Consider the following 14,999-nt stretch of genomic DNA (forward strand, 5'->3'; position numbering starts at 1 on the left):
AAAAGAAAAACTCTTAGAATTAGAACTTAGAATTTTATATCTGTCTGAAGGGAGGAGCTAACTACACTGAAACTACTCTGAAACTAACATACCTACTTGTGTACAGTCAGAGTCATATTAGCATAATCGCTCATACCCCTCCCTAATAGGTGCTGCTTATTAGAATACTGGCAATTACTGCTGTTTTGTTTTCTTTTTGATTTACGTCTGAGGATGGAGTTATACAGAGATAACTTATGTCTAAGTCTTGCATTCCCGTTCAAAGATGGACTGTCTTTCCTAACAAAAATCGACTTTTTAATCTCCCCTCTCAAACCATTTCTCAAAGGAGCGGTTTGTGGCTTTTAGGTGGCATTGTACCGCAGACTGGGGTCCCGTGTTGCTCCATCGTCTGTGTTGGTACATTCTCTTATGGACTGGCTGTTTTGTTTCTCCAAAATAACACTCACTGCAGTCTACACTACACTGAATGAAGTAGACCACACTGCTTTGTTTGTGGCTTGGGGTTTTGTTTTTTGGGTGAACCAGTTTTGATCTTAGAAACTCACGTCTTGTCATATCTGCCACGTGTGTCCAACTAGGAAGTAAATGTATAAACTTCACCAAAACTAAAAAACTAGAAGAAACTAAGCAAGAATTTTAGTAAAATCTTAAAGGTGCATTGTATAACTTTTCTGATGGAGGGTCCATCACCTGCTTGTTTCTGTGGATATGTCATTGCTCTGCTTAAAATGTTCCACAGTATTACATTAAACAGCTCCACCTCACATTTATTCCATTATAGGTGGTTTATAGCTCAAAAATCTGACTCTGATGCTCTGGCTGTGAGTGGGGTTGCTGCTCCATAGATCTGACTCGTAACTTGGTCTGGTTTGGTCTCCATGAAGATAGAAAGGTTTAATACCATACTGTGAAACATTCCAGACAAAGCAATAACATCTCCACGGAGAAAAGTATTTGACGACCCTCCATCAGAAAAGTTACACATTGCACCTTTAAACTTGTTTATGTCGTGGGAAGTGAACTTATAGGGCAAATACATTGGGTTTGGTCTTCTTTGCTTGACTCACCGTTCATGAGAGCGTAGGTGAGGATCATGACGGAGTTGTTGAGGAGACGGTTCTCTTCCCGGACCACACTCAGCGTCGCCCTCTTCTCCTGCTCTGAAGACTCCCGAGATGTGATGCCCGAGGACAAGTAGATGATCACCATGTCTGTGGCTGTCACCGAATTAAACACTGGAGAAGAAAAAAGGAAATGAATATGTTATAAAAATCGTTAGCCGTTTAGTCATTTCATACAGGGTTTAAGAGCTATAATTAAACTGATATTATAAAATAGTAAGCTGTCAAGTCATTTCATACAAGGTTAAAGGGCTATAATTAAACAAATGAAAACCATTTGAACAGTCACCACAAGAAACAACAGCTGTTATTATCATATTTTGGTAACACAATGTCCAACAAATTATGTCGTACAGCAAAATATTCAGTCTCATTATGCAAAAGTGTTCAGAAATACATTATACTTATGCATTACTTTGCATTACTACATTGGAATCTTGATTATAAATAAGATCATTCATAAAGTAATTCTAATAACAAAACTACTTTTTAACAGATAATGCATCTTCCATAGTATACCATATCCTCTCTGTATGCAGTAATAGTAAATTCAGTTAACCACATTTTACATTGTGCTATTGATACTTTGCAGCTGATGTCATCAACATTTCCTGAGGTTGTTGGTACTATTCTGTCTGAAGCTTTGTTACTCAGATTATTAGACTTTAATCTGATCTTTAATTTAATGCAATCTGACCACAGGGAGCTGACTTAGACTATGTTTACACTGAAATGCATCACCGTATCAGAAACGATTTGAGTTCAGATACGTCGTTTCTGTGCCCGCAAGCCTTCCTTATCCACACAGCTTTGAGCATATTTGTTTATGTTTTACAAAAACGAAACTTAAAACCGTATGGTCAATTTGCATAAACTAAACTCTCAAAAAACGGCTCGCTATTGTACACTGATGCAGTTCAGCTTCTGTCGGACTAAATGACACGGCTCAGTGGAATATGCGTGTTCTTTCTGTGACAAAGGGGTGTTCTGCTAATGGTGAGTCTGTTCTGTGCTTCTATTGCATTGGAGATGATTCATGTGAAACTTTTCAGAGATTATACGTCTGCAGGTCATACACCTAGACCGTATACATGAATGGACATATATTCTAGCCTCTTAGTATTTTGGCGGTGAATTTCTTTGCAGCGCATTAGACCTACATCAGCATACGAGTGTTTTCAGGATCAGATCTGTACTCAGATGAATTCGTGGGAGCTGGCGGTACCAGATCGTTCCGTCTCTGGAGTCATTTTCAATCGGATTAGTGTGGACAAACCACTGTATCCACAACAAAAATGACACAAATACGTACTAGTGTGGATGGGGCCTTAGTTGGAAGTACAATTTTTAGTTAGTCATTCTCATCCTTTTGTTGAAAATCAAACTCCTAAACAGAACCATGAACGGTTGTATTGATCACAGGCAATTGAAAATGTGTTGTTTAAATCCATATTGTATTTTTCCTTGAGTTTTTTATCTTTTGTACCTTATATTAAAACATTTTTGTCTGTGTTTTCATTGTGTCTCCGTAGTAACTCATGAACATTCCATCATATGCATACATGTAGTATACCCCCAGCATGATGTCACTGCTAAGTATGAACAGCGTCCCCCGTAACGTTAATATCAGTTTTTGTTAGAGTATGTATCTCGTCACAGATCTTACTTGTGGGGTGCTTGGTGAGGCTGGTGGTGTTTCTGAGCAGTTGAAAGGCCTTCTGGAAGCCCGCTGAGTGTTGTGTGGACCCATCTGACGCCTTTATATTAGAGATGAAGGTGCTCATCTTCCTCTTGGTCTCACTGGTGGCCGGGGAGAGCAGGGACTTGTAGCACTGGTCCAGAGAACAGGCTCGTACTGACTCTGCCACTGAGAGAATAGAAATCTGAAGAAGAAAAAAAAAACAGATTAAAATTATACTTACTGTCAGTTATTGAAAAGCGGTTTGGCGTTACAGTTGAGTTAAGTATTGTTAAGAAAATAATGCCAAAATCCTTGATTAGAATATGCAAAATAACAATGCTAAGTTCCGTAAATTGTCTATAAAGAAAAATTACAAAAAGATATGATTAAAAAAATGCTACAACAGAAATTTTCTTCGTAATCTACCAAACAAGAATAATAATTATGCCGTTTGTGGTTCATTTCAAAGTCTATTCATTTTTGTGTAATAATAACCTCACATTTTCACTAATATCTGATGGATTTTCAAAATAAAATCAAGATATTAAAGGACTATGTACTATGTAACTTTTCTGGTAGAGGGCCCGAAACCTGCTGGTCTCCATCAATGTTATAGCTTTGTATATTCCACAGTATGGCATTAAACATATCTATCTAGCATTTATGGAACTACGAGTGCTTTTATTGCTCAAAAACACCTTGAATAACAAGAGTTGGGTACTGCTTCGCTGCAATGCTGTTACACCAGGAAAGTTACATCACTCATCTTTAAAACGGTGTACTGGGTAACTTTTCTACTTGGAGGTCCGCCACCTGTTTAACATGTTACAGTATAGCATTTAATTTAACTATCACCATGGAGACAAGCAGGCCATATCATTAGGCCAAGTTATAGGTGAGATCTGTGGAGAAGCGGACCCACTCACAGAAATAATGCATGTTTCACGGTAGATTTGAGAAATAAAAACACCTGTAATTGAATAAGGACGAGATATACTTGTTTAATGCCATACTACGGAACATCCCAGGCAACCATGGAGACAACCAGAAAAGTTATCGCTCACCTTTAATTTGCTAATATTGTTCAGAGTTATTTTGCGTGATCTTACTTTGTCATGCTCATCGATGGAGTTCAGGATGACCAGGGCTGAGTCTTTGGCGATCTGGAGTTGGGTTTCAGTGACAGAGGCTCCATGGTCGACCATCACCACAATGTGTTTGGACTGAGGACGGACCGCAGAGACGTACACAGGCCTGCAAAGATACTCTCAGTGTAAACTCATGACGAGATGTAATGGAAAAGGCACATTAACCAACTCAAACCATGTCAAATACACAGGAATAAAGAGGTATTGTTTAGAAACTGAAACTACATGTTGTTCATTAATCTAAATATGCCTGAGGGTACTGCCACAGCTGCAGCAGTCAAACAGACAGGTCTCCCTCTCCCCAGACGCCTCTGCTTTTGGGGACCAGCTTCCACAGTTGTCACGCAATTCAACTTTAACTCAGTTTTGAGATAAAGGCCTCCTACTCAATATTGACTTCAGAAACCTCAATGACAACCACACTCTCTCCTATGCAAACAAATGTAATGTTCAACCAAAAATAAAACTCAAATCGAACACAATTTTGATATTATGGAATAGACTCAGTACTCGATACCAATTCCGATAAAGCAATGATAATAAAAAACACTCTTTATTTAGAAAACACAATGTGATTTTCACATACGTCTGTGTAATCCCTTAGTCGTCCAGGTAGGTTTGATTGTGGTCCATAGGCGTATATACTAGACTATGTGCTCTTGTACTTGTTCTGAAGCTATTTAGAAAAGGTTAATTTCTGTCCTGTGAATGTGACTTTTTTTTTAGTATCGATACCTCTTCAAAAAAGCATCTAATTTTGATACTAGTTTTGATTTGTATAAGTTTTTTTTTAATCTATTTTTATCAATCCTAGTTTTAATTACCATGTGGTCTTAAACTAGTCAGGCTGGCGCCACCTAGTGCTTCCACTCAATTTAATTTCTCTCCAGCAACTAGGTCAGGAATCAAAATACACTAGAGGGTTTGCAAAAACCCCGGAAGTGCAAGTTCGGGCACCAGCCAATCAGCAAAGAGCCATATATTCAGTGTTGTCAACGATTCCCGAGATCAAGGATTTAAAGCCAGAATAAACAGAATGTTTGGTGAATTTGATCAAGGGGAAAGACGTTATTGCCCTTCTTCCTACTGGATTTGGGAAAAGCTCAATATACCAGTTAGCCCTGTTAGCAGTGCATTACATACTTGACTACCAAATAGCAGCGATTGGTTAAATGATAAAAAGTACCTGCCTACTGTCGAGCAAGCACGAAGTGAAACAAAGTGAAACCGGCTGATGAATCAGGCTAGTCTTAAACTACTTCTATTAAATTAAAACAATTCTTAAACTATTCAGGAAAGTCTGCCTTGGTCCCATGAGATTTTCAGCACTGATAGCTGCTCAAATTTAGTTTCAAATGTTTTAATATGAATTGTGTCTACTAGTTATTGATTTTTTTGACAGTCTTCACAGTTATAGCAATACCATCGAGGCTAGATTTACAGAGGTTTTTTTTCCCTTCCTCTAAGACCTACTTCCCAGAACAAAATGTACGACTTACTGCAGCGTATTACATCAGTTTTTCATCTACAAATAGTTATATGAAATCTCATTGTTTAAACACCTGCTTTCTCTTATCCTGCTTGTTATGGAATGTCCCATATTCTTTACATTACATACATCATCTGAGAGGAGGAGGATCTGTGTGTGGTCTGTCTGTTACGGAGAATAATAGCACTGATGTACTTACAAAGACTTATTCAAACTTCAGGCCAGCCAGGCAACATGATGGCTACGTGCCAGACAACTGACTGGGGCGAGAGGGAAGGAAGCCAAAACGCAAACCAATGCAAATGACCAAATCGTCAGTTAGGGAGAGACAAAAGATACATAAAGGAAAGGGGGAAGAGATGTCTTTCACCAATGGTTGTGTAAAAACCACAACACTAAAGGTGTGAAATACCAGTTAGTTTAGTGGTACGGCCGAACATTCCTGCTCAGGACATGTTTGGTCTGATGTGAGGGGGCAGCGTGCTACCAACCTAAGCCTTCCACAATAACAACTTTTGAAATATGATATCCCATAATATTGAAACTACTTTAAACTACTGACACAATAACCCTAAAGCAGGACAATTAAGTAAACAGCAGTGTGTTACAATGTTTTAACCACAGGCTTTATAAAGAAATGGACTAAAGGAGTGTGACGTCAATAGCTTTATGCATCTACGAACTACTGTGCATGTTGTGGCTTTTGTTTTGTTTTTTTACATATAAGCCTATTCTAATACATGTATGAAAATTTAAACTGTTCCTGTATTGTTAAATTGAAATGAGATACATGCCCGTCATTGATATACAAAATTACATGGTGTGCGTAGATAGATAGCAGTATAATGAAGTAGGGTTGTAATGATATCCAAGTCTCACAATACGATATCGGCACGGTACGATATTTATTGCGATATCATGATAAAGCTCACGATATGGTGGAGAGGCTCACGATTAGGAATGTAACAATATCCAAATCTCTGCACGATATTTTCACGATATACATCTCACGGTAAGATATTTATTGTGATATTTTGTGGAGGTGTGTTAATTTTTTTTCTCTTAAAATGCCTTGACAAGATTTAAAAGTGTTTAGAACTGTTATTTCTTTATGTAGTCTGCACTGAAATGGAGCAAAGGATCATGGTCTATGTAGGTTTCTGTCATTCTTTAGCTTTTGCTGCACCATAACTCTTCATTTAAGCAAAAACACTTGTAGTTCGATATATTGTAATGGTTCAGAATTTTGACGATATGATTTCACGATATTTCGGTTATTGTTACATCCCTATAATGAAGAAACCAATTGAAAAACAGTATTAAACAGTAGGATAGTACAGTACTAAAACTGATACTGCAAGTTGCGTATCTGTCCCATTTTTATCTTATTAAAAGTCTCCTGTGTGTGTACAATAAAGTTCTCACACTGATTAGAGAGAGTATGGCATAGACAAGAATAAAAAGCAGATAAAGTGAAGAAGACCTTTGCTGAGTCACATAGTAGTCACTTGTGCTCCAGTCTTTTTACCTGCTGCGGTGCTCGTAGGTCCCTTTGCATTGGAACTTGTGGGCGGGAAACACAGTGAAGATGCCCTCCTCTGAACTGAAATACTGCCATTTGATCCCAGGGTTAGACTTCAAGTTGTCTGCCAACACTGTCAATAAAGCACACAGAGAATGTACATGAAGCATATGAATAGACATGACTCATACGACAAGTGTGTGTGAGAGAGGGCATTAAAAAGTTTGATCAAGAAATTATATACTGGTGTTAAAGGTTCATTATGTAACTTTTCTGGTGGACGACATGCAGTCTGCAATTTTCATGTATATGTTACGGCATTAAACTGATCTGTCTCAAAGGAGAAGAGCAGTTGATGACACCAGATCATGTTACAGGTCAGATCTGTGGAAAGTTGACACCACTCAAAGAAGAATGCAGGTTTTAAGGTTTTTTTTTAAGCAATAAAAACACTTAGTAGTAGTAAAAATGATTGCTAGGGTATGTGTTTAATGCGATACTGTGGAACAAAAACAAAACAATAATATTCCCATGGAGATAAACAGATGACAGATATTCATGCCATACTGTGAAAAATTATAATTTCCATGGACACAAGCAGGTTCGTGGAGAGGCAAGCCCACTCAGAGTGAGGACAGATGTGTTTCAGTGCAGTAAACACAACCAAATGAAAAAAAGCAGACATTATTTTAGTTTATTTTGGCTAAAAGTTACATACCAGGTTTTTAAGTAAATACACAAGCAATTAAAACACCTATTTAACACAATTTGGGGTAAACTTGGATGTATATAGCCAACAGTGCCTAATTACTTCAGTATGGCAAACGGCTAGGCTCAGGTTTATGAATGAATGCTTGTTTTGTCACTTGAGCCCATTCATAAGTGTAGGCCTGCACTGAATTGTGAACACACCTTTCTTTGTAACTACGGTGACACATAGTAAATATGTAAATGACCTCCCATTCACACCTCCATCTGAATAAATTACACTCACTGCCAAGAAAAACTGCAAGGTTTACCTCAGCGCATTTCGTTTACATAATTTTATGCTGTAACAGGGTCTACAACAACTCAGAGGAGGGGAGATTGTTGAAGTACTATTAAAAATCTAAATTAAATGTGGGATTTTCTGCAGTTTTCGAAGTGAAGTTACAAGATGCATTGCCTCCTCCTCGCAACACAACACAGCAATTCATAAGTTAAAGTTAAAGCAAAGGGGCTCCACAGTCGCGCTCATTTTGAAGTCTGCTCTAATTTCAGAAGTAAATTTTCCATTCATTTTTCACATAGACATTTTGAAATATTCAAATATCAAGAGTTCAGGTCAATGCTAACCACACACATATATTTTGGCATTGTCCTAAACTAGATTTGTTTCAGAGGGAAGTTTTTGATGCCCTTAAAGTTATTTTTAATCAACATATTCCATCTACCACATAAGTAGTAGAATTATTAGGAGCGCTACCTGCAAGTATCTGCACACGAGATGAAAAATACCTTCTGAATATTTTACTTGCTGCTGCTTTAAAATGTATAACCATCACATGGCTCAAACCAGATCCTCCCTCTTATAACATGGATTCAGAAAGTATGGGATATATACCAAATGGAGCAGATAACATATTCTTTAAGGAGTCAAAAAACCATATTTATTACGCGCTGGAAACCTGTTATGCCTTTGTTAATACAGTAGAGGACATGGGGCTTCTTTTATAACTGTCTCTGATACATAATGCGTGGACATTTAGTTATATCATTATTACCATGTTGTTTGCTTGTTTCTTTATTGTTACAAACTTATATTGTTTAAAAAAAAGAAAATGTTTGTATTGATTTTTTAATTATTGTATTATTACTGAAAAAGAAAATAAAAATGAAGTAAAAAATATATATATCTCAAGAGTTCAAAAGCACTGCGGAGGCTAAGCAGCTATATGGTAATTAATATTCATAACTCTGGTGTTTAAAGTTCAAAAAGGCAGTTTAAAACACAAGATTCAGCAAAATGTTTTAATCACTTTGTGGTTTAATTAAAGAAACAGACTTGAAATAAATACAGTTATACATCATATGATCATTAGTCACCACATAGCTGATTGACCCAAGCTTTCAAACTTCTAATATATTTTTGTCTAAGAAAAATGAAATGAATGAAAAATTTACTTCAGAAACTGGAGGCGGGCGTTCACAGATGAGCTCCATACAAGCTAATGTAGAGAACTTCATGGAACATTGAGCCCAAATTCAACTAACCCTAAACCCAATGGGCATATCTAAGGTACTGTAGACACCATCTCTCTAAAATACAGATTATACAGACAATCTTCAGTTCTTTGATAAAAAACATTCAAATTATAGTTATATGGGCTATAATTTTTCTGGTGGAGAGCACACCATCTGCTTGTCTCCATTGCATTAACTTACTGGTCAAATCTGTGGAGAGGCAAACCTGCTCATATGTTTACTGACACACATTGGAAAATAAATATATATTTAAAGGTCCTATATTACACAAAAATGACTCTTGTGAGTTTTTAGTCATGTTATAATGTTGTTACCTCATCAAAAACGTACCTGGAGTTGTGTTTTGTTTCATTCACACATGTTTGAGTATTTTTTTATTATTAATCTGTATACATCTCCAAAGCTCAGTTAATAACTCAAGTTAACAACTATGTTTTACCTTTTGTTCAGTAAAGATGGGCAATTCAAGGGCTCAAATTATTCAAATTATTCTAATGAAGGTGTATGGAATTTAGAAACACAGTAGAGCACTTCCTGTGTTAAATCACGACATCACAAGTGTTTTCTGTTTGAGAGAAAAACTCAGCCGAAATAGGCAAGAATGTGAATGAAACGAAACACAACTCCAGGTATGTTTGTGATGAGGAATGTGATGAGTTGAGATCAGAAAATAGTGTAATGGGGTGTTTCGATATCCAAGTCTCACAATACGATATTGTCATGGTATGAACCTCACAGTACAATAATTATTGCGATATCGTGAGAAAGGTCATGATATTGCTATATTATACTTAATAACATGACTGGCATTATAAAATGCTTTGACCTGTAATTTGGTAAAATATTTATTGTCATATTCCAGGGATGCAACAATATCCAAATCTCACAGTACAATATTATCACAATATGCATCTCACGGTACGATAATTATTGCAATATTTTGAAGAGGCTGATATAATTATAGATGGGACACATTTTTTCTTCTAAAATACCTTGACAAGATTTTGGTGTGAATTATTTCTGTCATAATCCCAAGAATTCAAGTAAAAAACATATTTCTTCATGTTGTCTGCGCTGAAATGAATCATGGGAAATGTAGTTCCTGATGTTTATAGACTGTTGTTTCTATAAAACCTGCATTTAAACAAAGGAACTTGTGATTCTATATATTGTGACAGTCCATGATATTATTATGAGACTTGATGATACGATATCACAATATTTGGGTTATTGTTACATCCCTATAATGTAATACAGGCCCTTTAACAATAACAAGGAGGACTAGAAAAGTTACACAGCGCACCTTTAAGTACTGCATTGTCATCATGTTGCGTAGATTACTAGGCTCCAGTGTGTCCAGTGATCTTCTCGATGCCATTAGCAGCTATGCGAGGCCCTGTTCCAATTTCGACCACTTTGTTTTTATTAGGATTTGGGTTACACTGTTCCCAAGTCGAGTTTCAAAAGATTTGTTAATTAGGCCTGAAATTATTCCCAGACGTCCTAACTACCAGCCCTTGATGACAACTGGATCCAAACAATCCGAAAATGTGGTTCTTGGCGTCGCTATCCTACGCATTAATCACCTGCTCTAATGAAACACCCTTTGACCTTTCAGCATCGCGAGCCAAGATTTTCTCTTTGCTCGGACAGTGGAAAAATGTGGCTGAAATAGTCAACAGGGCGGTTCATAACATAGCATAACATGTCTCCAATCTCTTTCCTTTACTTAGTCGGTTTTGTACATTATAAATCAGGAGAGGTCTGTCAGTCCATCCATCTCTGAGGCCCTTATAAACAGGAACCACTCACTTGTGTTAACACTAGAGAAGGGCTCTGTAAACACTGCGTCAGGCAACAGTGGTGCGTTTTATCAGTAATGTTAAGATCCTCACAGTAAAACGAACACAACTCCATATCATACCATCGTATATCATAATAGGCTGTAGGGCTGGACAAAAGTGAATCATGTTGCCGACAGTATTCAGACGATTCAGGTTCTGTATTACTCTATTTTCTGATCTATGTTCTAATGTTGTTTCCTCATCGCAAACATATCTGGAGTTGTTTTGTTCAACACACAAACTGCATATTCAGGCTGAGTTTTTCTCTCAAACAGAAAACACTTTGCTCCACCTTGTCACGTCATTTGATAATACAGGAAGTGCTCCACTATGTTTTTAAACTCCATACACTTTCACTAGAATAATTTGGATGATTTTAGCCCTGGAACTGACAAATCTGTAGTGAACAAAAGGTAGAAGGTAGCTGTTAACTTGAAAACTACCGCTTCATGACATCACAAGGTGGAGCAGAGGAGATGTAGACTGACTAATAATAAAGGTTTACTCCAGGGGTGTCAAACTCAAATTCTCAGAGGGCCAAAATTAAAAACTGGGACTAAGTCGTGGGCCAAACTAAATATTTTTTAAAATGTCAACAACATCTGCGTGTTTTCTCTTCTTTCGAGATATGTAATGTTAATCCTTTTCTTATTAAAATAAATGTTTAATAATAGGTTTGCTTAAACATTGAATCCAGAACAAGCATAATATAAAATAATGACAAAATTTTAAATAAATAATGTCTCTGTAGCCTGTCTGTAGTCGGCGGGCCAGCTCTAATACATATTTGACATGATCTCGCGGGTCAAATATAATTACATCACGGGACTAATTTGGCCCCCGGGCCTGAGTTTGACATGTCTGGTTTACTCAAATGTGTGTGAATGAAACAAAACACAAATCCAGGAATGTTTTGATGAGATAACAACATTCTAACATGACTAAAAGCTCACAAGAGTCAGTTTTGTGTAATATAGGACCTTTAATAATATGTCATATAACATGAATAATGCTATCACATTTTAACACTTTAGTGACAAAAAGTGTTTAATTTATGTCATTGAATTTAAAGGCAGTTTAAAATACTAGTAGTGTGAGCTCAGATGAACTCTGCTAATGGCTTCAGGAATTACAGTTTATTTTCCATTGCGCATAAACACACTTTTGTATAGTATTTATTTAAAAAGAGCTGAGTCTGTATTTTAGTTTAAAACTGTCAGTCACTGTCAGTTATGAATTATTGTTGTTTTGTTTGATGTTACAGTGTGTATCAATTATGAATGAGTCAGGATTTATTAGGAAGAATCATTATGGGAAATAGTCCCAAACATGTTAATAATACCCATGTCAAATATATTGTACGACTGATTTATGGTTGGTTAATTATTGAACATACAGTCTTGTTTTGGGCCTTCGGGCATTTTGAACATTACAGCAGACATTTTAATAGAGTTTAAAATAGCTTAGATTAAGAAGCGAATAGTAGTCAATGAGTAACTTTACTAGTGATGTAACGATATCAAAATCCCTCGATACGATATTTTCATAATATGCATCTCACGGTCCGATATTTATTGCAATAGTTTGTGGAGGCTTAGAAAATTGTGAATATGCTACACATTCAAATCAGTTATCAATTATTGTTTTTACTGACAACTATTGCAATGTGGATCTGTTTACAATTAAAAAACATTAGAGGGCCTGTACCTGATTTTTTTTTTTTCCATGTATTTGAGCAAAGTTTGTCTTCCACCAGTACAGATCGTTCAGAATGCCAGTTGTATATTGTCTGCATCTAATTATAAAGGTATTTTTGGTCTGATAATCAGGATGTACACCATTCACATGCTAGTTGTAGTTAGCTTTACAGTGATGGCAAAACTCCACTGTGGTCGCTGAAAGTCGTAAAAAGCACTTACAGTGAATAATGCTTGGAATTCATAAGGTAAGTGAGGAATGACGTTGGGCCACCGCAAACTATTTAAAGTGAACTAGTTCTGTTTTCCATGTTTTCATAACAGTAGAAATAAGGTACAGCGCCTTCCAAGTTGCAGGTTTGTGTTTTGCGCATGTGGTTCTCAAGCTGCTTAACCAATCAGAGAGCAGAATGAGCTCCTCACTTAAAGGTTGCCAGATCTAAACCACTAACCACTTAAACCAGAGGCAACAGGCGTAATTGCATTGAGGTTGTTTGAGGTTGTCTGCCAAGCATTTTGAGTAAATCTACCTCTCCACAAGAGATAGACAGATTGGTTAGCTTGGGGTTTTTAGAGTATCAGCTATCGGCCTTAAATCTCCAACATAGGCCAATATCGTGGTTTGGTCAATATGCTGATAAAAATACACCTAAAGCTTTATATTAATATTTAAATACAAAAAATGCAGCTGAACAAAACCTGATTATGGTATTTTTCGGACTACAGGGTCCCTCCAGAGTATAAGTCACCCTAGCCAAAAAAAATGAAGAAAAAAATGTATACAAGGGCATTTTGGGGGGAAATTGATTTTATAAAATCAGAGACCAGGAACCAACATTTCTTCTTGAAAGGCTGGCAACGTCACATATGAACAGTTATTCAGATAACTACAGCATAAACAGCGTAACATAACAAGTTTCCCAAACTCTCAATCTCACCCCAAATCACTAAATCCATTGAATTCTTCATCCTCTATGTCACTTCTGAGCAACTCCATGACCTCTGAAGGTAAACGGAGTGCTGCTTCCTCTTCTGCGTAGCTGTTGTCAGACTCGGCATCAGTTTCAGTTAGAATTATTCCGGCCTTTCTGAATCCCGACAGGATGGTTTCGGTTGTCACTGAAGTCAAGGCTTTGTCGATCCGTTCAGTGAATTCCAGGAAAGTTGCATGGCGCACCCTCCCAGTGTCACAAGTTTCTTGCTCACTCCAAACTTTCTTTCTGCTGCTTGATTACCGTTTTTCAGCTGCATATTTCACTAGTTGCAGCTTGTAATCTGCAAAATATGATTTTCTTTTGGGGGGCATTTGTGTTCAATCTTCTCAGTTGTTTTTATAAGTTTCTTCAAATTTAAAAATTTCTGTGATGCAGAAGTAATGGTACGATCGACTGACATGATACCAGACAGGACAGCGGCTCTTTCTACAGGAGACATGCGCAGTAGTAACAGATACTGGCACACAAGCCTAGAGCGCTCTCTGTCAGTCTGACATACTGGAATATAAATCACAGAACCACCCAAACTATGAAAAAAAGTGTGATTTATAATCTGAATATGGTACACAGCTCTCTTATATAGCTTTGTGCTAAAAAAAAAGTGGGCCTGAAAGGGGGTTTGTGGTAAATTTGTATTACATAATTTAGGAAAAATTATTAATATCAGACCAGTATCAGAAGAGATTATCTGCCATCGGTTGCTCTGTATTCTAAACAACCGGCACAGACATCGGCCATGAAAAAAAACATAAAAGTCTATCTCTACTCCCCACACCACTACTATCTACACCCTCTCCTCTCCATCAAATAATGATAGAAAAGTGGCCAGAGTAAAATCCCTCCTAACCTCCTCTTCTCCCCTCTTTACTCTGCTACCATCACTCTCCCTCTGCTTCCTCCCTGGGCTCCTTTATAGCTGCTTGTTTAGACTGGCTTTAGACAAATGGGACTTTTGGGTGAGCGTCCCAGGAGAGAAGGGGTCAAGGAGGGTGTGAGTGGTGCGGGACAGGGTGCGGAGTGGTAACTTGAACTGCCAGTTTCGGCTCAGGTCCGAGAGGAAAAACAAAAAAGATGGCGACGTGTCATATGAAAGGCTGTCACTATGAATGGTGTGAAGAGAGAAGGAGAGGCTGGGAGAATCGGAAAAATGTTGGAGAGTTGCCAGATAGGGGGGAAAAAATCCAGGTTGAGGGATAAGGTGGGGTCTGGATAAACAAAAGGGTTATAATAGGCGTTCAGTGACATGTTTGTGGAT

The 14,999-nt window shown here is 37.4% G+C and overlaps 1 protein-coding gene across 1 annotated transcript in view; it reads right to left on the reverse strand.

The window, feature by feature from the left end:
- cachd1 (cache domain containing 1) overlaps window positions 1-14,999 on the reverse strand; it is a 140,871-nt gene that overhangs the window by 50,860 nt on the left and 75,012 nt on the right. The window contains exons 5-8 of the mRNA XM_055164923.1: window positions 6,971-7,097; window positions 3,915-4,059; window positions 2,791-3,007; window positions 1,071-1,238 (exon numbers count right to left, since the gene is read on the reverse strand). Of these exons, the coding sequence (XP_055020898.1) occupies window positions 1,071-1,238; window positions 2,791-3,007; window positions 3,915-4,059; window positions 6,971-7,097 (657 nt within the window). The remainder of the gene's footprint in view (window positions 1-1,070; window positions 1,239-2,790; window positions 3,008-3,914; window positions 4,060-6,970; window positions 7,098-14,999) is intronic.

This window comes from Boleophthalmus pectinirostris, unplaced genomic scaffold (genome assembly GCF_026225935.1).
Source record: "Boleophthalmus pectinirostris isolate CB_2022bp ecotype Guang Dong unplaced genomic scaffold, ASM2622593v1 HiC_scaffold_7, whole genome shotgun sequence".
Taxonomy (NCBI): Eukaryota; Metazoa; Chordata; class Actinopteri; order Gobiiformes; family Gobiidae; genus Boleophthalmus; species Boleophthalmus pectinirostris.